General features: G+C 41.0%; 1 protein-coding gene across 4 annotated transcripts; it reads right to left on the reverse strand.

Annotated features, from left to right (window-relative positions):
* Positions 1–10,199: 10,199 nt before the first annotated feature.
* UBXN2B (UBX domain protein 2B) lies at positions 10,200–23,613 on the reverse strand. Of its 4 annotated transcripts, none has more exons than XM_053396079.1 (9): positions 23,265–23,613; positions 20,726–20,829; positions 20,118–20,168; positions 17,563–17,728; positions 16,216–16,302; positions 15,192–15,301; positions 13,354–13,491; positions 10,624–10,785; positions 10,200–10,447 (listed from the first exon to the last, which is right to left on the reverse strand). In XM_053396079.1, exons 1-9 carry the CDS (start codon positions 23,406–23,408, stop codon positions 10,285–10,287), a joined length of 1,125 nt encoding a protein of 374 aa, XP_053252054.1. In that variant the 5' UTR covers positions 23,409–23,613; the 3' UTR covers positions 10,200–10,284. The 4 variants fall into 4 exon arrangements, with proteins under 4 accessions (XP_053252054.1, XP_053252056.1, XP_053252057.1 ...); XM_053396081.1 differs by having other exon boundaries at positions 23,336–23,417; XM_053396082.1 differs by lacking the exon at positions 23,265–23,613 and adding an exon at positions 23,026–23,239.
* Between the last annotated feature and the right edge of the window lie 1,654 nt (positions 23,614–25,267).

The raw sequence follows: 25,267 nt of genomic DNA on the forward strand, positions 1-25,267 counted from the left end.
TTAAGTCCCAGCATGAGTCTGTTGTCACAGAGTGAAGTCCTCCTTGCGTGAGAGGCAGAGGGGGAGTGAGTGGGCTGCAACAGGTGAAAAATGGGGTGGGAACTGTTGCTTAAACCAATGGTTGTTTAATCTGTTTGAATGTTCTGTGTTGTTGTTTTTTACCATAGGTATTTGGTTAAATATATGTATTGCAAGTAAGTAAATAAGTGACCAAGCTTCTGAGCTGACGGAGAGGTTACTTTATCTCTTTCTGTAGAAGCTGCTTGCATAATGCCGCAAACAAAACTTGCAGACAAACAGACAAAAAGGGGTTATGATTTAGCGTCATCAGGGCAGTTGCTACAAAACTTGTCCTGATCTTTGGAAGAGGATGAAAAGCTTATGCAGGCAGGGATGGTGCTTATTTAAGGCTACTATATGCTGGCATTCGAGATTCTTAAATGTATCATGTTCCAACCTTCACATTTCTCCAAATGAGGTGTGTATGTGTACATTGTTTATTTCTGTTCATTACATTTTCTTCAATAAAATATCTCAATCACTTTTCAAAGGTGTCTGATCAATCTTGTGAAATATATAATCAAGCAAATAAATAAATAACTCAGCCATGGGGATGCAAATAATGATCTTGGGCGAAACTCAGAAAAAGCGCTATCCTTGCTCATGAGCAAACAGCTGGTGGGATGTTTTGCTTATAATCATGTAGCAACACTGTCAAAGAACAAAAAACAGGGTGCTTACAAAATAAGTGTGGGATAACAGTTCCTTGATGCACTGAAATCAGATGAAATGCTCAGTAAATAGGCTTACTGGAAGTAGGGATGAAGAACAAATTTGGCTCAGTTTGTATTTAAAGGCAAATCTACCTAATTCGCAATTTTCAAAACATGATTATGATCCAAAACACAGTCTTCCTCCAAAACTGTCACTCTCCAAATGGCTTGTAAAATGTGTATATTTGTCAAAACCACATACAAAAATGTGTTTATTAAACTTACGAGTTTCAATAAAGACATTGCAGTGAAATGATTAATTTTCATTAAAGCTGCTCGGCTGGTTGCAATGGCCGCAGCTGCGTTTCAAAGCACAGAAACAGGAATTTAAAACTGGCAAAGCGAGAAAGCCAGCAAACCGAAATTGCTCATCTGCTCATCTGCAAGTGACCTTAGATATTGTATATTACAAGAAACTGAGCACACTATTACAGCAAAATATTTTTAAAATATGTACCATGTTCTCTCCCTAGAGCATAGATGTCAATGTTTCCCTTTTTAAAAGGGAAACTCCCTTATTCCAAATAGGATTCCTCGCAAGAAAAGGGAAAAGTTGACAGCTATGACCTAGAGTACCAATAGACAATAGTAACCCCACTCTGGCTAATTCCCATCTGGCACCTGACCCTTTCATCTTTAAAGTCAACAGAACTACACCAGTTTGCCTAATATGAAGAACGGAACCCTCCTGTTTACTTAACCTGCAATAACTTCAGTTTACAAGGCTCTTCTGTCCAAATTACCAGAGAACATACAAAGGCTTTTTCAGTGCAATTCATGAAAAGAAGACCAACAGTGTCAAAGTCATCTTTTAACTTATGAACTAGCAACATAGGCCATAATAATCTGCTTATTAATTACTGATACATAGATGTTTCCTAAGTTCAACCGGACACTGACTTCCCCAGTTGCAATTGGAAGGAAAATTCCCAAGCCTTTTACGTGGTTTGTTTCTTATTTCCAGGCATTCCCAAGCCAATGCTTCTGGGAAACACAGAAGCAGGCATGTATTTATTTCTCATTTTTCTGAGAGCCCTCTCATTTTTTGCCCCCTAGCACCTGATATTCAAAAGGCACTAGTGAAAAGGTACATTGTAGTGTGGATAGTTCCTATTCAGGGCTACAGCCAGCAAGCCTCACCCACTTCCAGAATACTCCATTACATTCCTCCTCTTCAATTTTTCCCCAGTCAGTCAGCATTCCATGCACATGGACCATGATCTGTCCTCAATACACTGGTTTTGGTCTCTTCCCCTGCTCCACTTGAGTTTTCCACCCTGACGTGTTTTTTTTTGTGCTTCTGCAAACCTTGGGGCTTCACCCCCACCTCCAAAGCCTCCTGGTACCTCCATCTTGTGTGCAGATGGTGCCATTTTGTGTGCATAATGCATTCACTGTCTGTCTATAGGAGAAGTGCCTCAGAACTTGCAAGCTCCGCTTAGCTAATTAATAACAATCACCACTTGGCAAACATTGAAGGAGAGCTATCACTTCCTTGTGGACTTCCTTCAAACCTCTGGCAGGCCACATTAACTAGATAACAGGAGCATTAACTAGATAAGCCAGGGGTGGTCAGATTTAGCAAAGCCACAGGGAGCACCCCGTTTGCCCTGTAGCTCAGTTACTGCATAGTGTCCTACAACTATGTGTTGCTCTCTGAGCAATGAATTGCGAAGGGACCAGGAAAAGCTACACTGGCAGAACTGCCTCCCACAGCAGTAGGAAATTGTCTACCACAAAAGTCTACAGAACCTTTACTATAACTAATGAAAGCATATACCACTAGTTAGCTATTAACTCTGGGAAAGAAACAGAAAGCTCCATCCGTGGGTGTTGTTGTTGTTGTTTAGTCGTGTCCGACTCTTTGTAATTGGGATTAAATCTAAATTTACATTTCCTGGGAAACATCACAACCATTTTTGACGAGGGTCAGCTCTGTCACCTGGCCTTGAGTTTTGATTGGCTAGAGACCTCCTCATAGAATCACAGAGTTGTAGAGTTGGAAGAAACCACAAGGGTCATCTAGTCCAATTCCCTGCAGTGCAGGAATCTCTTGCCCTATGTGGGGCTTGAACCCACAACCGTAAGAGTCCCATGTTCTAATGCTCCACCAACTCTGCTGTCTCATGACCTTCCTGAGACCACGCAGTGGGGAACTTAGGTGCTCTGGACCTATGTGCAGTGAAGAGGAGCGCAATCCATCCAACCCCCTGTGGACTTCAGCACAGTAAACAGGCTACAAGAACTGCCTCAGAGCACACACAGTGTGAAAACTTGGAACATGTCTTTTGCAAGTTTGTTCTATGCAGGTGTTCTATCAAGCAGTCTTTATCTGAATGCAAACACTACATGGCAAGTATGACTAGCAAACATTAAAGCCATCTCTGGGCTCATTGCTTCTTCAAGAGAACTGGGACATACAGTATGCAAACATTTTCAGGAAAAATCTGAACTCAGGAAACACTTGAATGTACTGCCTTTTTACAGTGGCTGAATGGCGTGTGCCCAGGCAACTTTTGAAATGTCCTGTGGTGGAAAAGTTAAAGCACCCTACCTTGCTTTATTTCAATCAGCAATGGGAACCTCCACCCCACACACTAAATTAGGCCTGGCACTGGGCTGCAGCATTCTGCACTAACTGGGGTTTGCAGGCCAAGTGAAAGGGAAGCCCTACACACAGTGCATTGCAATAATCCAACCTTGAAGTCCCCAGTGCCTGAACTAAAGGGTTCAGCCTCTCCCATCCCAGGAACAATTTGTAGTATATGTAGACCCAGTACATTTTTCCTGCTCTTCCTACATGGCAGGGGTGGGGAACCTCAGGTCTCAGGGCCATACATGACCCTCCAGGGCTCTCTAGCCAGCTCAGGGGACTCACTGCAGACTCTCTCCCACTCAGGCCACACCAGACTGCTGGCCCTGCTTCACACCTTCCTTGTGTGTTTTGCTTGGCTAGGTTATGCTCCCAAACTGTGATAATGCCTTTTGCATGCCTGGATCTCCATGTGATCCAGGCATGGCTGGATGTGCTGAAACCTCTGACTTTAGGATGACCAGAATAAAGGCTACTGCTCCACCCACTTTTGCCTCTGACCTTGCCTACCTATGCAGCTCCCAGAAGGTTCCCCAGGAGGGGCTGTAGGCCTTCAGCCGAAAACGATTCCACACCCTGTCACAGACTTCGTATCAAATGCAGGGCCGGCCCACTTAGGAGGCAAGGTGAGGCGACCATCTCAGGCGGCAAAATCCACAAGGGCAGCAGTTCCCGATGTAGATCTTTCCCTGCTTGTTCCTGGTGTATTTTCCCTCAACCCTTCTTCCCTGGTGGGGAGGGGGGCACTATTTTGTGGTCTGCCTCAGGCGCCAAAATGTATTGGACTGGCCCTGTCCAAATAATTCGCTCCATTCCAACAGCTTACTGTTCTTACATTCTCCTTTAAAACCAAGTACTCTAGCTTTGGGATGCGGGTGGCACTGTGGGTTAAACAACAGAGCCTAGGACTTGCCGATCAGAAGGTCGGCAGTTCAAATCCCCGGGGTGAGCTCCCATTGCTCAGTCCCTGCTCCTGCCAACCTAGCAGTTCAAAATAAAGTCAAAGTGCAAGTAGATAAATAGGTACCGCTCTGGCGGGAAGGTAAACGATGTTTCCATGCGCTGCTCTGGTTCGCCAGAAGTGGGTTAGTCATGCTGGCCACATGACCTGGAAGCTGTATGCCGGCTCCCTCGGCCAATAAAGACAGATGAGCGCCACAACCCCAGAGTCGGTCACGACTGGACCTAATGGTCAGGGGTCCCTTTACCTTTATTCTAGCTTTCTTTGTAATTTCACATCACGGGTTCAGTTGTACATTGGTTCTCAAATTTAATCCATTCTGGGAGTCCGTTCGACTCCCGAAACAGTCCGAAAACCAAGGCACAGGAGCTTCCTGCAGCCAATCAGAAGCCGCGTAAGCCACGTCGGACATTCGGCTTCCAAAAAACGTTCGCAAACCGGAACATTCACTTCCGGGTTTGCGATGTTCGGGAGCCAATTTGTTTGACAACTGAGGCGTTTGACTACCAAGGTACGGCTGTACATTTAACACACTGTCCACTACACCATCCTTACTTGGGCTCAAACTACACATCTTTTAACCTGAAACTATTGCAATGACATAGGCAGCCCAATTTAAAGAGCAGAAAGGGAGATTGCGGGTGAAATGTGAGGAACACTCTCCTTGCTTGCTGCTTAAGCCTCTGCAGCCCCTTTGCTTGTGTGCTTTTATCCCAGATTTATTCACTTCTGGGATCAGACATGTGAGGCCTCAGGTGAGGAAAACCCCATTGCTTTTTCTCCCAACTGTGCTTTCTATGTGCTTGGGGCAGATTCAAGTTCGAACACAGAGATCTGCCACCGTGTCATGTGTAGTTTGAGCCTCAGGCTATTAACATCAGCTTTACAGAAGAACACGTATTTTACAATATACCAGATAAAGTGTATTGTCAGTAGCGAGCTGATAAGCAGTCAGCCTTGAGTATAAACAGTCAGCCTTGAAAATATAGCCTTGACTAGCACTGGTCAAGGGCCTTCAGTACTCCAGGTATCTTTAATCACTTGTATAGTAAATGGAACCATCAATTATCCTTGAACCTTTGAACAACAGAAGTGATTTCCATTAAATAGATGCCCAGAAATATTACAGTACAAAATATATTACATTAAGACACAGAGATATAAGCAACACCTTACAGATATAAAAAGACCTTGATTATTGAGCCACACGTAGTTGCCAGGTGATTGAAACTGAGGAATTCTTAGAATGTACTTTAGAGTATTTGACTGAGAAGCCAGATAGATGTCCATATTGAATTAATAAAGTTTTAATCTTAGCAATGGATGAAATTGGATCTGAAATCAAAAGAGCTACATAAACTACAAACAAACTTTTATGTTGTACACCAGACACGTCCACCTCCCAAAAGACTGCAAAGTCAAAGTTGCTGAGCTTTTTTAGGGAGGAGGAGCTTTTTTTTTTACAACGGTAACAACTATTTTCGTTTTCAAACTAGTTGGCAAAAAACCCATTTGACACAACGGAGGAAAAGACCGATGGCACGAGGTGGGAGGGGCACTTAAATTCCGCTGCTTATCACTATCACAGTTCAATAGGGATCCTACGATCAACTGCGATCATCATCCAGGGATTGTCCAGTCAATCACAGTCGACCAGTTGGACATCCCTGTTGTACACCAACCATTTCAGAGCACTTAATGCCTGAATTCTTACTATGAAACCTCACTGCTGTTGCCAGAGGTTCCATAGCAAGACAACAGTCTGGTTTAGTACCTCTTCCAATTTTAATGTAGCCATTTTCAAAGGCATTTAGTCTAATGCTGGCTATGCTTTTATAATATACTTTGTGAATAGTCTTCAAGAATCTACTTCTAAAATGAAACCATTCTAATGCTGCAGTTTAAAAAGACCCGTTTAATGAATCAAAAGCTTTCAATGCATCTACAGTAATTTTAAAATAGCTAAAGGTATTCCATGTTGTTTGCTATGCCATATAATATTTAATAGTCTGTGTATTGGATCTGATATTTGCCTACCCTTAATATACCACACTTGATCTTGATGGGCCAATGATGGTAGGATTGTACTCAAGTGATTAGTAAGTACAGTGGTACCTCGTGTTATGGACGGGATCCATTCTGGAGGCCCATCCATAACATGAAAAGCCTGCAACTCGAAGCGCCGCACGTGTGCAGGTGCGCAGTGCGATTTGGCACTTCTGCGCATGTGGCGAAACCTGGAAGTAACCCATTCCGGTACTTCTGGGTTGCTGTGGGACACAAGACGAAAACACGCAACCTGAAGCGGACGTAACATGAGGTATGACTGTACAGCTATGAATTTTTTTATCTTGATTTTATCTTGATTTAACAAATTGATTGGTCTATAAGAGTTGACAACAATTTTGTAAGAAAAATTATTTGAGATGATCTCACCTTCACAAGTTTTATTGATTTCATCTTCAGTAATTCTAGAATTTAGGAAGATATTTTGTTCTGTAGATAATAACTGATATAAGTTTTTTTGTGTCAGATTAATTTGTAGGGACTGGAGAATATAAAGATGGCTAAAATGTTTTAAATTCCTCATGAATTTTCCTAGTATCAAAAGCATGTAAGTCATCTGTGTTGTATCTTGCACCACACCAATGTGATTATGAATTCTGCCATTTCATGTCATCTAATAAAATCATGGAGGAGTGACATGCAGGAAATTATAAGCATTGCTCCCTCCCTCTCCCGTGCTATTTATTCCTGTGTATGCGCTTCATGTACAATCTTAAAGCACAAGCTTAAGTTCCTGGATATTTTTGAATGAGCACCCATAGAGTCATACTTGCCACACATGATATCCCATCATTAGTAGGCAGCTTCTTTAAAGTACCCTGACAGTGGTTTTAAAGAGTTTCATGGTTAATAGGTATTTGGCAGAAAGGGGATCAGCTGACCTAACTTCTCATGTCACTGTAGCACTGTGACAGGAATAAGAAATCACATTGACACAGATGTCAAAGAGGCCCTTTGGACAGGGGAGAATGCTAAATCAACTTTATTAAAAACTGAAATTGATAGTAATATGCAACATTCTACTGAAGTTGTTAAATAATTAGCAAGAAATATCTTTCTTATCCAAAAAGCCTGCCTAATTTAAAGTTAATTCTATTTAATTTTTTATGCTCATTGCACTAACAAGGGCTGTGTTCATCTACATTAATGGTTTTGCAAGAGACTAAAGGTTGAAAACAGCCTCCAAGCTGGATGGCACCTTTTCATGTAGACTGGCTTAAATCCAAATAAAGCAGTACTGGTTAATCATGGGACCAATGCTACTTAACAATTCCTATCCCTGACTAACTGATTTATCAGTTAATCTTCTCCAGGTTTAGCTCAGAAGAAATCATGAACACCAAATTCTGCAAGTCACAAATGCTGTAATTTGGATTATTTCTAACTTTGGTATTTGACCAAAACAAAAGGCCTTATAATAATTGATAATGAAGATGTTCTCTCAAAATGAATTTAGCCAGAAATGCTTTAAGGCATATGAGGTAAAGTTCCCTTTTGGTAAGCGAGAAAGGTAGGAAGTTAGGCCTCAAGGGTTATTTCAAGGTAAGGACCTCTTGAGAAGCTTGCTGGCTGCTAAACCAAGAAGACCACACTTATTTTTATTTAAACAAAATGAATACATTAATAAAATATCTAGTGAGTGACTTAGAAAAACAGATTTTGTTTTGGTTAATGTAAAGCAAAAACTTTACCTGCACTGTCCTCCATCTCCAGCCTTCACCACACAGCTTGGCTTGTAGTAGAAATGAAATGTTAAAGGTGCTTTTAACTGTTTGCATCCCTTTACAAAAGCTTCTTTCTCCTAACCTCCCTTTGAGTGGAGACGAAAATTTAAAGAGAAAGTTAAAGGGACTATTCTCCAGTATGACTGGTTTTCACCGCTTTACTGTTTGAAAAGTTAACGAGCTTGTTGTTAACATTTTACAAGCCATGCCTACTCAAGTTAGCATGGGGCTTTAAAAAAATGTTTTTTTAAAATTGAAACAGACACTTTGTTAGTTAAGGAATCCCACCCAGACAAATTTATCTTCAGTTTCACCCCACAAGCAGCCATTTGAAAATATTGCTTTCTTTCCCTCTCCTAATCACATTACAGCACAAGCCTATAAGTGTCTGCAGCTGGGCTGTATTCTAAGTACCTCAGAAAGCCCCAAGGCTGGAATTTGAATTGCAAAAGGAAGAGGTGGTGGTTCTACCCACTTTAGAAGCACCAGTAGGCTGAGGATGGGCAGAAGAGGGAGTAAAATAGATCTTACTTGGCAATGTTAGGAGCAGCAGTAGCAGCACAATGCCTCAGACCTCTACACACACACACTCACACAATATTGTCCTACCCTTGTGTCAGGTCCTGGGGCATGGAATCTTGGGCATGTACCTAGTTCATCTGAATGGTAACACTTGGGTTACAATGGGTTACACTCAAGCACCATTGTCTTCAAAAAGTTAACTTAAAACCCATTAGCTGTGTTGTGGTTCCACTTACGTGTTCCTCAGATTTACAGCAGGCACATACTGAGACACAGGCACATTTCCACTTTTTTTTTTAAAGAAAATGAAATATGAAAAACATGTAGAAGCCATATAGTTAAAACATTCTTTTTATTGATTACCACAGGAGGATTTGTAATTGGGTCAATCATGCAGACATTAGATTTACAAATTCTTCCCCCAAGTTCTACTAAACCTTTTCAAATATTTGTTTGAGATGTTTGTAACTCTGAAATGTGTATATATATATATATATATATATATATATATATACACATGTGTGAATTTCAAGGGAAGCTGCTATACAGATCAAAAGGAAAAAAACATGGTCGACCAACACAAAATTAGTCAGAAAAAATATTTATAGTTAAAAAAAATCCACACACCAATTTTGACATAAGACACACTTCTCTTAATGTATCCCCCTTCTTCATTTTTGCTTTGAAAAACAGCAACAAGCTATACTGGAAGTGCCATTTTTCATCAATCAAATAATACTGAGCATGAGATATATAGCTAAAGGTTCTCCAAAAAGACTACTTTTCTAAAAAGAGTCTCAGGATTCAATTTAAGCCAACTATTAAAAATCTGTATAGAAATGATATCGGTCAAATTGTCTTTATGTTAAAACTTTAAGTTACTTTAAGCAACATATTGGCCAGATATTTGAATACGATAAGGTGCAAATTGGACTTCTATTTAAGCAGAGACAGTGGCGTCCCACCATATATTGTTGAATTCCCAGACATAAGAGCTGCGCAACAGGCCAAATATCTCACTAGCACTAGATTAAAGAATGTGTTTATATTATGCTAGATATGTGGAAGACAACCTATGAACAGAATATTTCCAATATTTCATATGATGGGGCATACACATATCTCAGCTGATAAAATAGTGCAATCCTGTTAGTGTCTATTCAGAGGAAAATCCCAATGAGATCAATGAGCTTGCTCTCAAATAAAGGAGCATAGGATTGCAACCCTAAATTCTTAATGGCTGTTAGCTGATGCAGCATAAAATTCTTCCACAGTTCAAGTCTTACCAGAAAAGAGGCCCTTTCTCTTTCTACAAAAATGGCTTCTGCACCCTTATAAATTACCCCCAACCCTCACCTCACCCCCACCCAATAAAAGAAGTACTTGAATTCACACCAGTTTATACAGGCTGTTTTGAAAGAATACAAAAATCAATTAATATTTATTAGCATATCTCTGAATTCCAATTCAGACGAGTTATCACTGGAAGACAGAACAGTACTAAATGCCAATTGATCCATTAAAGTGGGAAACGGTTAGTTTTCCTCTGTCATTTTCCCCCCTTTCTCCTTGGAAGCATTTTTGAGGAACAATATGCAACATTATCCATTCACAGAAGCGATATTGCACTGAAAGGCTCAAGATTTACTTTAGCTGCTGAAGAATCACAGTGTTCAGAATATCTGATTCTTGTAGTGTCAGGCTTTCATCTGTAAGCTCTTTGTGTGGAAATGTAGTCAGAAGCACAAAGTCAGTGGTGGCAAACAAAGGGCGAGACTGGATAATAAAGTTCCGAATATCTATAATCCTATTGACAAAAGTATAACAATGTAGATTTTAGTCTTTGGATCAATACAATATGCTCTGCACTTTAAAAACAAACCACTCATCAGCTCCGAATACTGCAGTAAGCTTCAGATGACAAGTTGTGATAATCTGGAACTAAGATCCAATGTTTCAGTACAGTTAAACAGTTAAGCTTACCTATGGGTATGATTAAATCTTTGTATTAAACGACTTCCATCTGCTAGCCTAATCTGAATCTTAGTTGTTGGCACAGAGTCATCGATCAGAACCACAGCATCAAGGAAGGATTTTTCTTCTTCCTCTGGGGAAGATGGTGTACTGACAATCTCAGGTGTAAGGCTAAAATTAAGAAACAAGAGAAATAGCTGAAAGACAGTTGAAATGTTAAAGACTTTATCTACAAGCCAACCAGTACCACTGAAGTCAATGGGGCTTACTTGCAAATGAATGTGTCTACAAAGAGAGTGCAAGGGTGCCTTCTAAAAATGCTCTCTTGCCTTCCTCAGTACCTCAAACAATTCATCAAAACGTAATTAGTTAAATTTTGTGCTATTGCATTTGTTTAATACAAAGAAAAGGATTTGAACTGGATGTTAAAAACATTTCAGTCGCTTAAGGGACTGGTTATAAGTACAGTGGTGCCTCAGGTTAAGAACTTAATTCGTGCTGGAGGTCTGTTCTTAACCTGAAACTGTTCTTAACCTGAGGTACCATTTTAGCTAATGGGGTCTCCTGTTGCTGCAGCGCCGCAATTTCTGTTCTCATCCTGAAGCAAAGTTCTTAACCTGAGGTACTATTTCTGGGTTAGTGGAGTCTGTAACCTGAAGCGTCTGTAACCTGAGGTATCACTGTAAATCTACACTCACAAAATATAAAATTAAATAAGAACATACGTAACTGTCTTATTATGCCAAGTCAGACTGTCTAGCTCAGTACTGTATACACTGATATACAGCTGCTTTCTAGGGTTTCAAACCAGTAGCCTTTGTCAGCAGTACCCTGAGATGCTGGGGATTGAATCAGGGATGTCCTGGATGCAAAGCAGATGCTCTACCACCAGACCCATAGCTAGGTGATCTTGCGCCCCTGGCAGAACTGTCCAAATTGCGCCCCCTAGCTATGGACAAATTAGCTCTTCTTTGCACCTCTCCACACTTCTAACATTGCATTTTGTAATTAAGCACAGTGCCAATTATTGTAAAGTATGTCAGGAAGCAGTAAGAAATCTCAACACTGACAGAACATAGTGCTATTGCATATTCTGGATATGTAAACTTCCAACAGCCATAAAAAGATGATCAGACATGCCCTTCTGCAAACAGAAAAAGGCTCTGTCTGTTAATGGAAGAACTACCATTCCAGCAGAGGGAAGGCAATTTTCATCAATTCCCTCTTCAGCTCCAAGAACTACAGTAGTACCTTGGGTTATAAACACCTCAGGTTACAAACACTTTGGGTTACAAACTCCGCTAACCTGGAAGTAGTACCTCGGGTTAAAAACTTTGACCCAGGATGAGAACAGAAATCGTGCAGTGGCGGCGCGGCGGCAGTGTGAGACCCCATTAGCTAAAGTGGTAACTCAGGTTAAAAACGGTTTCGGGCTAAGAACGGACCTCCGGAATGAATTACGTTCGTAACCCGACGTACCACTATACTTACAACATAGTTCCAGAGGGTCCCCAAATCCTCTGGAACAGTTTTTCAAGAGGAAGAAGAAACTGACAAAATAAATTCCTAGTCTTTTCCTCCAGCAGAGTGTCCTTGAAGCAGAACTCTGCTCCAGGGAAATCTAGATCCAACCCAACATCCATAACCTGCCAGCCTTCAATAATAAAGGAAACCAGTTTAAAACAGCAGAGCAATTGAAATGTATTTCACTTAGCAATACCAGGCATATAATTACTATTAGCTTGGAGGAAAAAAGCTCCAAACGAGGAACAGCCCAATCTTATGCATGTTTACTCAGTCCCACTGAGCATCCTTAGTCTAATTGCTTTTGTAAGGTAATCAAACACAAATGCTAAGATTAACTTAAAAGATTAAAACAAACTGTCGGAATGGGGTGGCAAGTGAGAAGCATATAGTCTGCATAGCATGCAGAAGACCTATAGCAGGGGTGGGGCACCTGCAGCCTGTAGGCCAGATGTAGCCAGCAGGGCCTACACCTTCATCCTACCTCCCCTTCCACTCAGCAATGAATTGCTGTTTGTTGGGCAGGGGGAGACCCTTGTGAGGAGACACAAGGAGGAGAGTGTTAAGCCCCGCCCCCCAACATGGCAGTTAGGCAAAGTAATAATAATAATAGGTTTCACAGCTGCCAGTGGAAACTATTTTTCCAGTCTAATTGCTGCATGGGGTAACAAGAGGTGAGAAGGAGGATGTAGTTGGGGAAGAGAGACACAGATAAAAGAGGGGCAAAAGAAAATGGAATGAATGCATGTCAGACATGGGTCTGCATGAGCAAGAGGGCAATACAGTCAAACCTTGGTTGTCGAACGTCATCCATTCTGGAAGCCCATTCGGCTTCTGAAAGGTTTGACAACTGAGGCACGGCTTCTGATTGGCTGCAGGAGCTTCCTGCACTCAAGTGGAGGCCCCGTCGGACATTCAGCTTCTGAAAAACGGTCGAAAACCAGAACTCTTACTTCTGGGTTTTCGGTTTTCGGAAGCCGAAACGTTCCAAAAGGGAGGCGTTTGGGAACTGAGGTTTGACTGTAGCTCTGAGCCCTGTTCACTACTGGTATAAAGTCCCCAATAGATTTCTGAGGTAATGTGGTTTTCAGCAGCGGGGTGGGGAAGATAATAGAATGGCCTTTGGTATTTTATATTCGAATCATCAACTGTATCAATGGCAAGAATACAAGATAATTGTAGTTTTATAAACCAAGGATTTTGAAAAAAATTAACCTTCCAAGTTTCTGGCCTTCTCCACTGAAAGCTTTGAATCTCAATCTAGGCCTTACATATTCCTGCTCCTGATGGTCTTCCATATCCAGATTAACTTGGCCTCCATGCACCAAACGTTGAAGTTCTGCAGGAATCTCTCTTAACAGCAGAAACAAAAGGGGAAATATCCAATTTAACCAAGTTTATTGATTTATGCAAGAGCATAAAGAGCAAGTGATAAAACTGAAAAGTATTCGATTTTGTCTGGATCACGTCATTAAAATATGAAATAATGATAACAATAGTTCAGATCCACTACGCTCTAATCTTCTCTGTTATCAGCACATACATTCCACAATGCAGATAAAATGGCTTGTTCAAGATATAATCCTATACACGCTTACCACAGAATAAGAAACAAAGAGACTTAATTTCAATAGACATGTACAGTATTGTGCTGTTAATCAGGCATACATAAGAAATGCTACAGGCAAAATTATGGCCAGGAAGGGGCAGGGGGAGAAAGGCAAAATTATATGTACTTCACTTGCTACATGTTGCAGCCACAGACTGAAAATAAAAGACTGTCTAGAAGAGTCATCACAATGTTACAGGGCTGGGTATTCATATCCTATTCAGTGGCTGAGGATGATACAGCCCCTAATAAGAGAAAATCCTTTTTGGTACATTTTTAATAGAAAAAACCCTCTATCAAAACCAACCCTTTCCATAAAGCAACATATATAATAAACACGCTTCCTCACGTGTCATTTATGGGATATATGGACTGCCCTGGTAATTGTGATCTATCCCTTTGATCTGGAAACAGCTTGTTTTTGGTGACAGCTGGTTGCAAATTACCGTCCCTTCCCTAAATATTTATGCTTTCTTTATCAAAATGGTCTAGTGCTCCACATGCTAAACCCTCTGATCCTGAAACCAATCTCTCACTCTTAAAAAAAAAAAACTCTTCTTCAAGCAGTTCAGCTGGAGATTTGGGGAGGGAATTGCTCCCAATTCAAGATGTAAACAGCCAAACAGAAACACTTCACCAGAAGAGCTGGTTGTGCCAACACCTCTACAGGGTGAGGACGCCATGTTGCCTTCCTCAGACCTAGTGCAGGAATGGGGAACGTTTTACAGCCTGAGGGCTTCATTGCCTCATGGGCAACCTTGAAGGAGCTGCATCCCAGTTGTGGGTGAGGCTGGAAAAAAAGAGATGCAGCTCTCACCTTTGTAGAGTAGGCTATATTGCAGCTAAGAGGCTTATCTCTTTATCCAGGTAAGCAGGATGCATTATCATAGTTCAAGGCTACATTTCAACCAGGAGAAAGCACTTGAGGAGGGTGAGGAATGGGGCTGGTATGGGACACGGCCTGGGGATGGAGACAGAGGCCTGGAGGGCCATGTTCAGCCCCTGGGCTTGAGGTTTCCCAACCTCTGCCCTAGTGGACCCACAGCCTCCTACGCTCCATTGGAATCAATTACTACTAAAGCAAACTAGGCCACTATAAATTAAGATGCTCCTCTCTTCAAAGGCAGACAAAATAGAAGCTGCAGCTCTATTTGAGACTTGGTTGCTGAAACAATATCTGAGGTCAGGTCTTATGATCTAGCCTGATTCCTGCATGGATCTGTCTAGGGTACCACTGAAGCCTTGCCTAGGTACTGCTAAGGCCATCACTTAAAACAGAAGACCTTGTGGAAAAGGGAGTGTTCCAAACCAAGCAGCATCTCTTTAATTGACCCTAGGACTTCTACTTAGCTACTGAGGCTTCTTGGATTTCCTCTCCAGCTGCAGTTTCTTCTACTGCACTGGAAGCAATGTATTCCTATAGTCACAAATACCATAAACTTACCCTCTTTTAACAGACTCAAGAAACTCTGCATTCACGGGATCCGTGTATGATCTCAGCTCTCCATCATCTAAACTAAAACCGTTCCTCCACAGTTTAAGTAAAATTTGAACCTATGAATAAATCAGATGTACTTTGAAAATGTCAAAAAGTAACACCAGGTGTTTGATCATTATATTCATCTTGGTTTGTTTTCCAGTATTATAATATTAAACATTCTATTCAGCTATACAGTCATACCTCGAGTTGAATGTGCTTCGGGTTGAGCGCGTTCAAGTTGTGCTCCATGGCACCCCAGAAGTAACGGAGCGCGTTACTTCTGGGTTTCGCCGTTCGCACATGTGCAGACGCTCAAAATGACAACACACGCATGCGCGGAAGCAGCGAAATGCGACCCATGCACACGCAGACGCGCCGTCACGTCTTGCGTTCTGTTCGGGATGCGAACGGGGCTCCGGAATGGATCCCATTCGCATCCCAAGGTACCACTGTAATAATAATAATATTGTTGGGTGGCTTCCAACAAAATATTAAAATATAATAGTCCATCAAACACTAAAAGCTTCCCTAAACGGGGCTGCCTTCAAAGAGTAGACCCATTAAAAGTAATGGACCCAAGTGAGTTATGTCCATTAATTTCAATGCATCTACTATGCGTACTATGTGTAGAACTAACATTGGATACAACCTATAGTCTAAAAGGAATGTGTTGCACTTGCCTATGAATTTATGCCATCAGAATGTAATCAAAGACACATTAGCTCCAACTCAGTGTCCAGAAGAGCTCTGCTGTGCCTCTGTAGCTCTTTATGAGCAAGGACTGCGTCACTCTCTTCACTGCATGGGAATTGTCAAATGAAACTTATGGTTCTATAAAATTATCTAGGTATATATTGATGATATAAGGAACAAGCTATTAGGATTTTCTCTTGCAGTTGGGTATGTCATATGTTACGCAGACAGGGTTCCTAAAGTTAATTATCTCTTGCATGTAACAGGAAATTATGTTCATCATATTTATACTTACATCTTGTCCAAACTGATTTTCTCCATAGATATATTCAGAGCGCTTCATAGTTGACTTCCCCAGTCTGTATCCACCACCAGAAAATGACTAATAAAATATTTAAAATACAGGTCTGAGTTACAGAACTGCAGTAACTACTTGCATTTATTTTAAACCAACTGACTACTAGTAATTTTAACTGATCACTATTTAGTTAAGTAAATACTTTGTAAAATATGCACTCTGCAGCTTAGAAAGAAAGTTTTCACAGGGGGGAAAGATCTGGCAAAAGTCAGTGGCAACAGGTTTAATCTTTTAAGTAAAAAGCAACTCAAAACAATATTTTTATAGATAGTAACACTCTTCTCTTCTGGTGAGCAGAAAGTAATTTCCTATAGCACACAGAAGAACTCAAGCATGCCAAATGATTTTGTTTTGATCAACCAGTAAAACAGGATCTGAAAGCATAGTTTGAAGTGGGATTGCAAAGTATGCTCTGGCATGATGCTCAAATTGAAAAGCAAACCAGTGTCCCAGCTTTCACAACACCTCCAGAAGTTCCTGTTCCACAGAGATAAGAGTAGATTTAAGAAGTGCTAAGCAGATAGAAAAACAAAAAGCAGACAAGCAGCTCTAAATTATGGCTTGTTTGTTGGATATCTGGAAATTAATAAATCATAGAATAGAATAGCAGAATTGGAAGGGGCCCTGACGATCATCTACTCCAACACATCTGCAATGCAAGAGTAGGCAGCTGGCCTGTTGGGGGAATCAAATCCGCAACCTGGTGTGAGTTCCAAATAATGGTTAGCATATAGTATGGGCTGGTGCAATGGCTCAACTCAGGCAAAGTATGAAAAGTAGTTGTCAGGGACATGTGCCAGTTTGAACATGAACCTGGGGGTGGTCACCAACTACCACATCCAGTGGCTTTCATTTTGTTCAATGTAATGAAATGGCTAGTAGCTGCCAAGGTGATATTTACCATATCATGTGAACTAGTTTAGACTTTGTGTTCAGTTGTAGGCAGTGTTTCCATACTATTTTCAGTACAAAAGATACTGGAGCCGCACCTTTTCTTTTCACATGACCCTCTCCCATAACCTCCCAACCTGGGACATTAGCATCTAGTGTTAATTGCTGTCAATTCCTGTCTGGCAGAAAAGCAGTTTAAAGCAGGCAAATATTATGAATTGGAGTACACTTTACCCGCTGCCTCTCTAAATTCAGCTCACGTTTTGTAATGAAAGTAATTAAAAATATTTTTTAAAAAGGAATCAAGTGCTATACTTGTTAAATAAAAGCACTTTTGCATTAAAACAATTGCGCTTTTCCCATAAAAAAATGATTGCATGTACTGGTACTTACTTTAGCTTTATGACAATCCTCCGATGCTCTTGATACTTCATCTAATGGGACTGCCCCATGTTCTTTTGCTTCTTTGAAAAGTTCAGCGACAATTTTACTGGATGCTATATTATTGGATGAGGCAACAACACTGAGCCCTCTGTATTCTGAATCACCTGAATAAAATCTTTTTTTAAAAAAAGAAAGAAAGCAAACAGCATTTGGTGGTCATAAGTATTAAGAAATTTTCAAACAGAAGTACATTAGTTTGTGCAGTGCCAGAAACAGGACTCTGTTTCAGATGGGAAAGTGGCTTGGGTTGTCCCACCCTGCTTTCAACTGTATGCTCTCTGGGTCGGGAACTTCCTTTGGGAGAAAGGGCAAGATAGACATTTAATAACTTCAACAAGTAAATATAGTTTTTAATTTAGAAATTAAGTTTTTATTTTTACGTACAATATCTAATCCCTGAAGCTTTTTAATGCCTTATATTGGAATTATTTTCACTTCATGTTGGAATCAATATTTTTAGAAGAACCTTACCAGGTAATGTTAGGAAAAAATATTATTCTGGTTAATATCTTCATTTTAACAAAAGCCACCCTCCCATACCATTTAATTTCCTGACTTTTTCATATTCTGATTAGAACCACACTACAGCTTATGTGCTGTTAAAAGATTGAGAGAGTTTTGACACAGTCAGGAACTCCAAATTTATCTGTACTTCTTTAAGATGTCCAGATTTTCATAAAAATAATAGGGTGCATTCAATATGCCTTTGAATCTGAGTTGCTGGGGACCACAAGTGGGAGAGGGCTATTGTGTGTTCTACTTCTGGGATTCTAACAGGCATCTGCCTGGCCACTGTGGAAACAGAACGCTGCATTGGATACATCTTTGCTGTGATTCAGCAGGACTACTCTTAAGTTCTCACACAACCCTGGCACAAATAGAAGGGAGCTTCACACAAGGGAATTCCCTGAACCCCATCCGTCCTCAAAGTTTTCTGAAGACCAGAAGATCCTCAGCAACACTAAGTGATTGGGAACAGGTTGCTGCTGAAGAACTGGAGAAATCTGACAGCATGCAAATATCATGACTGGGTGTTTGCACCTGTGTCAGGTTCCAAGATGCAACTGAGATATCATATATGGCCCACAGACATGCTCTTGAAAAAACTTCCCCAGGGACAAAGAGACAAAAACCACAAAAAACAAAACACTGTAGAAAGGTGAAAAATTAGACTAATTATTTCATATTTTGATTTTATACCTCCAACATGTAAGATGTGCATCTTATATTGGACGTTGGTTTAAGGAAGCATATTTTAGAAATAAAGACTGAGTGTATAACCTATTCTACCTGCTGCCTTACGGGGCATCTTCAGAGGAAGAAAAGGCTAAGGAGTAAACTCTACACAAATTTGGAGTGGAGTTCCTAAGATAGTTGGATGGCATCTGGTACGCCTCCTTCTAGCAACTCCTGCAGCCAAGCTGGTGCCAGATGTATTGCTCTGCTTTCCTTTGGACCACATTAGTGAGGCTGAGGGGGAGGCCTTGCTGTCTGGGCACCCCTGGCTCTCCATACACACTGCCCAGGCTTGCTAACTCAGCAAAAACAATGCAAGAGGCAGTAGTTACAAGTTACCAGTCTCTGCAGCCACAGCGGGCGCTGCGATTCTGCAGTGATTTGATTTCACCCCTGGACGAGAACTCCATTGTCTTTCAACACAGACAGATGCCAGCAACCACCTATCCTGTCACTATTTCCCACTAACGAAAAAGCATCATCGTTTAGAATCAAAGGAGTTGGAAGGGTGTCTTGCAGGGCACCCAGTCAAACTTAAGAGTAACGACTCCATGATGAAAGGTTACAGCATTTGGGACTTTTGTTTTGTTTTCAAGAAAAATAGTCAAATATGCCGGGAGTGCGTGGGCATAAAATTGTGCATTATTTATGAAAACTCAGCCATTCAATGAAGCTGAATGCTGGAAGACTCAGGATAGACAAAAGACAGTACTTTTTCACACAGCACAGTTAAACTGTGGAATTCACTCAAACAAGAGGTAGTGATGGCTGCCAACTTAGATGACTTTAGAAGAGGATTAGACTAATTTGTGGAGGCCCTCAAAGCCATTATACCTCCACTGTCTCTTCTCATGTTAGCTTATGATATTAACCCCACGTTCAATGTGAGCGGCTCCGCAACAATTGAGGATGACAACTACAGTGGTACCTCGGGTTAAGTACTTAACCTGAAACTGTTCTTAACCTGAAGCACCACTTTAGCTAATGGGGCCTCCCACTGCTGCTGCACCGCAGGAGCACTATTTCTGTTCTCATCCTGAAGCAAAGTTCTTAACCTGAAGCACTATTTCTGGGTTAGCGGAGTCTGTAACCTGAAGCGTATGTAACCTGAAGTGTATGTAACCCGAGGTACCACTGTATTATTACAGCTGGGGATGATGACAACAATAATAAAAAGACAAGAAAAGTTCAAGGGGAAAAGGAACATAAAAACTTAAACACACTATTAATGAATATTTTAAATCAATTAAATGCTTATTTTATGGTACCTTTTGTTATCCTTGTCATCACTCATACTTCTTTCTGGTTTTCGCAAGCTTCTGAAGAAGTCAGCCAAGAAATATTCATTTAAACTTCCATTAATTTTACACCACCAATCTTAATTTTTTTTATATTGAAAATAAATTTGTGATATCCAACCTCTGTAGAGTTCATAGGTTGTGACAGTCAAATCTAAGTTAGAAGACTCTTGCTATAATAAAGGAATAGCATGCAAATGCTGTACAAGAACCAGTCTACAACAAATTTTATATTATAATCACCTTGCCCCAGTGTTGCTCATCAACTTTCATGCATTTCAGTAGAGCTTATGTAGAAGGTTCTTCATGGCCCTTTGGTTTCCTGATGAAAGACAGCAACTCACACTGCAATCCAATGCACATTTTCTTGGAAGAAAGTACCACTGTGCACAATGGAATTTACTCCCATACAAGTGTACATAGGATTGCGTCTTCAGGGATTTAGGAAGAGATTCCTTTACATTTTTAAAATGCTTGCTTAATATTTGCATTTTTGAAATGCACACTTATAGGAACTATCACAGTTAATTTGAACTGTTTGACAGTGTCATATAAAAATAATAAAAGCCCTTATTTACCTTTGCACTGGTAATCTCGGATGACTGCTCACTCTAGCTGTTGGTTTCTCAGAATGAGGCGGTTGTCTTTTCATTTCATCTTCATACAATCCAGCCAATGCCAGCTATACCAAAAACCAGATGCTTTAGTCAATGTCTACAGACCCAAAAAACTAACTACATGTATTCTACATGTAGTTCTCTTTTAAAAGTGAGGTGACTAATTCATACCGGTCAAATATGCAGATCATTGGGCAGGCATGGTTATGAGAACTATTTTTTTTAAAATAACCTTTTTTCCCAATCACATGCTGAAAGAACAGCTGTTTGCCAAGTAAAAATTACTAATGTCACAAAAGAGCAACACTTGATAGCACAATTAATAACATTTCTTCATGACAGCTATAAATCCTTTCCTTATATGACTGAACATGATTTTACTTTCAGAATAAAACAGTATAGTAAGGATAATGTAATAAGTGAACAAGAAGCATGTGCTTAGACACAATGATCTAGCTCACATATTACATAAAACAATTTTTAATTTAATATAAATGAAAGAGAAGCATGTTGGTGCATGGTGCTTCTTCTCACTCCTGCTGACCACAAGTGTGGTGCTGTCTAACGTTGGGTTTATGGTTTGTTTTCAGCATAGTTTGTTTTAAACTATGGTTTAACATGACAAGCAAATTAGGCCAACTTCTACTGACTTCTAGACCAGGAACTGGGGACTACAGCTCTCATCTTCCATGACCATTGGCTATGCTGGGTGGGGCCAATGGTCCAACAATATCTGAGGGCCACAGGTTTCATTTCTTGCTGTAGACACAGTGGAAGTTGATTATATGTCTAAGCAATTATTATAGAATATATACTGAGGTCCAAGCGAGAGGCAGAAATATTATGAGCTTTGCTATATAGAATCATAAAATTGTAGTTGGGAGGGACCACAAGGGCAATCTAGTCCAACCCTCTGCAATGCAGGAGTCTTTCACCTAATGTGGGGCTCGAATCCACAACCCTGAGATTAAGTCTCAAGTTCTACTGACTGAGCTATCCCAGCTCACGAACTAGGCAATTATCAAAATACTTTTTGATTTAAAGCCTATGAAGATTAACTTCATGATTATAAAAGTACACAGATATGTCCCTGCTGTATTTTTGCATGTGTATTTTTTGCCCTCTCTGTTGTTTTCAATGAATGGTGGATGTGGGTTTGCACTTGGCAAAGATGTGAGAGTAAAAAAGCTGCATGTAATTTACATAATAAATCTTATTAATATCAATACAAGTGGCCCAAAGAATAAGAAGCAAAAATTAAACAAAGAAAAATGCTGCTATATGGTTTGTTTCTACACTGAAAACTTAAAGTAGTTGTTGTGACGTGGGGTTTGTGCTTTCAGCTCTCTTGACATAATATGCTGGAGACAGTTCTGTAGTAACACTTCTTTATTAAAGCAAACAAGACTGAGAACTGAGGAGGGGAGAGCTACATTTATAGGGACAGGGAACTAGCTAGAAAGGATACATTTTGGAGGGAACAATATCAGGCAATCACAGTCCTGCCTTTTGGAGGAAACCAATAAGACAGAGGATCCAAATACAGCAGCTTAAATGAACCAATAGTAGCTGTACCCTCTGGAACCAAAAGGCAGTTACTTTACCCTAATGCAAATACAGACAATAATAATACAGATATAAAATCCTTTGACTCAATACACAACAGTATTATAGTTTAATTTTGTTTCCCCGAGTATTGATGTTTCACTGCAATGTATTTTTAAAATCTGGATTAGAAACAACAAACATTTCTATGAAGAGAGCCAGATGCCATTTCAATGACAAGCTGCTTGAGGGTGAGGGCACAAAATTTAGGGCAAGAATATGTCTTTCATAAACATTTTAATGCTACATAGAACTGTGAAGCCACAAATAACACATCACAGTTTGAGACTTTAGATAAGAGATTCTGACATCAACAGGCAACTCTATATGGCTACCTTGATATATTTCAGAAAATCGTTTCTGGAGTCTGACCTGGTGTGCAAAAAAAGCACACACAAACTTGAATTGCTGAGGCAAATATCCCCAGCCAAAACCATATGCACTTTCTTACCTGGGAGCAAGCCCCACTGAGCTCAGCGACGCTTACTTATGAAAAGGCATGCAGAGGAATGCACCGTCAGAGCAGTTTCCCCATGCGATTTCATTTCACTAGGGAGTGATGAGGAAACGACATTTCCAGCTCTTAACCTATATTTAACAGTCCCCCCCGGTACAACCCGTGTTTGGCAACACGGTGAGCTCGGCGGAGGTTTTACCTAAGGCAAGGCGTGTCGCCATCAGTTGCGAGGAAAAGAAGGTGCGGGGACAGCACACGGCGGCTGCCAAGAAAGAATGCCTGCTTGCTATAAACTCTCCCAGAAAGCGACAGCTCCCGGCTTGCTCTCTTACACAACCCTGGCTGGCCATTCTGGAGCACCTCCACCGTCGGTTTTCGAGGCGGAGCGACTCCCAGGAAGGGGAGGCGACACCGACGGCTCTCTCACCCTCCCCGTACCTGCAGGTCCCTGACGGTAGGGGGCCGGCCGCTTCCACGGGGACCTTTCTCCCGCCGCATCCCGCTCGTGCCGGGTCCCGTATCCTCGTCCTCCGCCTTCTCTTGCTGCTGCTGCTCCTCGGCGCTCGCCCCGCCGTCCGCCATCTTCAGCGGCCAAGGAGCCTCTCCCAGGAGCCCGAGCTCTGCGCTACGGAGAGGCTCGGGGAGCTGGGCGGGACCATGGAGGAGCACTTCCGGCAGCGCGTGTAGCTATGGCAACGAGATCTCAGGAGCTGGACCACTTCTTCGGGCGTCCCTCGCTAAGCCTCGAACTCTGGCCCCATTCCGTTCCGTGCGCGCGTGCGCAGTCTGCGTTCGTTGCCCCGTCCCTCTCCATCGGGTCAGGTGGTGCAAAAAAAAAAAAAAAGGTGCAGCGGCCAATCTTGCTTCCGGTTAATAAATGATAATTATTATTCTTTCGCCCCATAACCTCGATCTGCGAAAGTGGCACTGCTGCAGGTGCCACAGAATATTCGTTCTGCACTTGTAAGAAATTGATCTTTTAGTGTGACGGCGCCCACGCTTTAGAACTCCCTTGACTATTGACGTCCGGCAGGTGTCGTCACTGTATTCGGTGCCTGCTGAAAAGATTTTTGTTTAGGCAAGTCTATTCAGACGTACAGAATGTGGGCAGGTGCTATAAAGTGGTTATTAGCTGATCGTTTAATTATTTTTGCAAATGTTTTATATTCTTATTTTAAACTGTTTTTGTTGATTGTTTTTTTTGTTTTTTTTTTTGTAAATTGCTATCATTTCTCTCCAATACAATATCTTGCATCTATATTTTTTAAACCCTTTTTATAGAGAAACAGTTTGCCACTAGGTGGTGCTGAAATAGCACTTAAATGGCTGAAGGTGTTGACCCATTTTACTTTTTTCTTTACCATGTTTGTTTTTCCTATGGCTCACTGAAAATAAGAACACATATTTGCCAAATCAAATTGTTGGTGGTTCAATACCAGAAGGCTGCTTCAGAATTATACACCATGTTGGTTCTGGTCTGTTTGTACTATAGATGTTGTTAGTACTCACTGAATAATTTCAGATAGGCACCCAACAGTTTATGGAGGCTTCCGTTCCTAAAATAATTTGATATTTTACTGCTATCTTGGACTGCAAGGGACACATTGCAAAGGGGAAAGGGTGTGTTTCACAGAGAGGCATTTAACTATTGGGACAGAGAAATCCAGAGGGAATTGGCCCAAAATAGTGGATCCTGTATTGCAAATAACTGATAGCTGATTTCCCATAAGTCTTTGCTGATACTACTAGTATGGGGACACTTTTCAGACATAAGAAGAGTTCTGTGTTTTATTTCATTGTTGCAGAAGTGTATCCCATTTCAAATGAGATAAGCTGTCGACCTTTGCCAGACACTAATTCCTTGAGAGGACCTTCTCTGGAAAGACTGCAGACATAAACTTAATTACGTCTAGCAGTTTTGTCAGAAAACAAAACTTCTGCCCTTTTGTAATAGTAAATCACCATCACAGTAATACATCTTTGTTTTGCAGCTTGGTCATGAAAGTGTCCCATTATATCTTAAGCTAATATTTCCCATGGTTTGTTGGAATTAATGGAATTAATGGGGTTGTGAACATCACCTGAAATTTATCACATAAGGCACGGTACAGTTCCTGATTATTTCCTCAACGATTTTGTTCATCCCTGGCTACCAGGTGCTTTGATTATTTCATCTTTTAGTTAGACATGCCTATGTGATCCCCAATGGCCACATTAATTGATCTTGCTTGTGGAGATGTTGGAAATACTCAATTCTCAATTTTTCAAATCTCACTGAGGAGGCACAATTCACTTGCTACTTGCCCGTATGTTTGCAGAGGTCTGGATAGCTTCTTTTTGCATTATTTTCTTTTGCTTATATAAGATCAATAGGCTCTTGGTCAGCACTCAGGGCTACTTTCCATTCTGAAGGTATACTCGCCCCTTGGGTGGATGAGGCT

This window comes from Podarcis raffonei, chromosome 7, assembly GCF_027172205.1.
Source record: "Podarcis raffonei isolate rPodRaf1 chromosome 7, rPodRaf1.pri, whole genome shotgun sequence".
Classification (NCBI taxonomy): Eukaryota; Metazoa; Chordata; class Lepidosauria; order Squamata; family Lacertidae; genus Podarcis; species Podarcis raffonei.

Bases quoted from the DNA above. Each gene is read 5' to 3' on its own strand.
- UBXN2B (XM_053396079.1), bottom strand. From the start codon at position 23,408: ATGGCGGACGGCGGGGCGAGCGCCGAGGAGCAGCAGCAGCAAGAGAAG. The intron at 15,302-16,215 runs GTAAGTATAAAT...ATTTATTCATAG, and splicing joins AAAATCAGTTTGGACAAGAT to GTTCAAATTTTACTTAAACT. The intron at 10,448-10,623 runs GTAAGCTTAACT...TTTTGTCAATAG, and splicing joins AGATTTAATCATACCCATAG to GATTATAGATATTCGGAACT.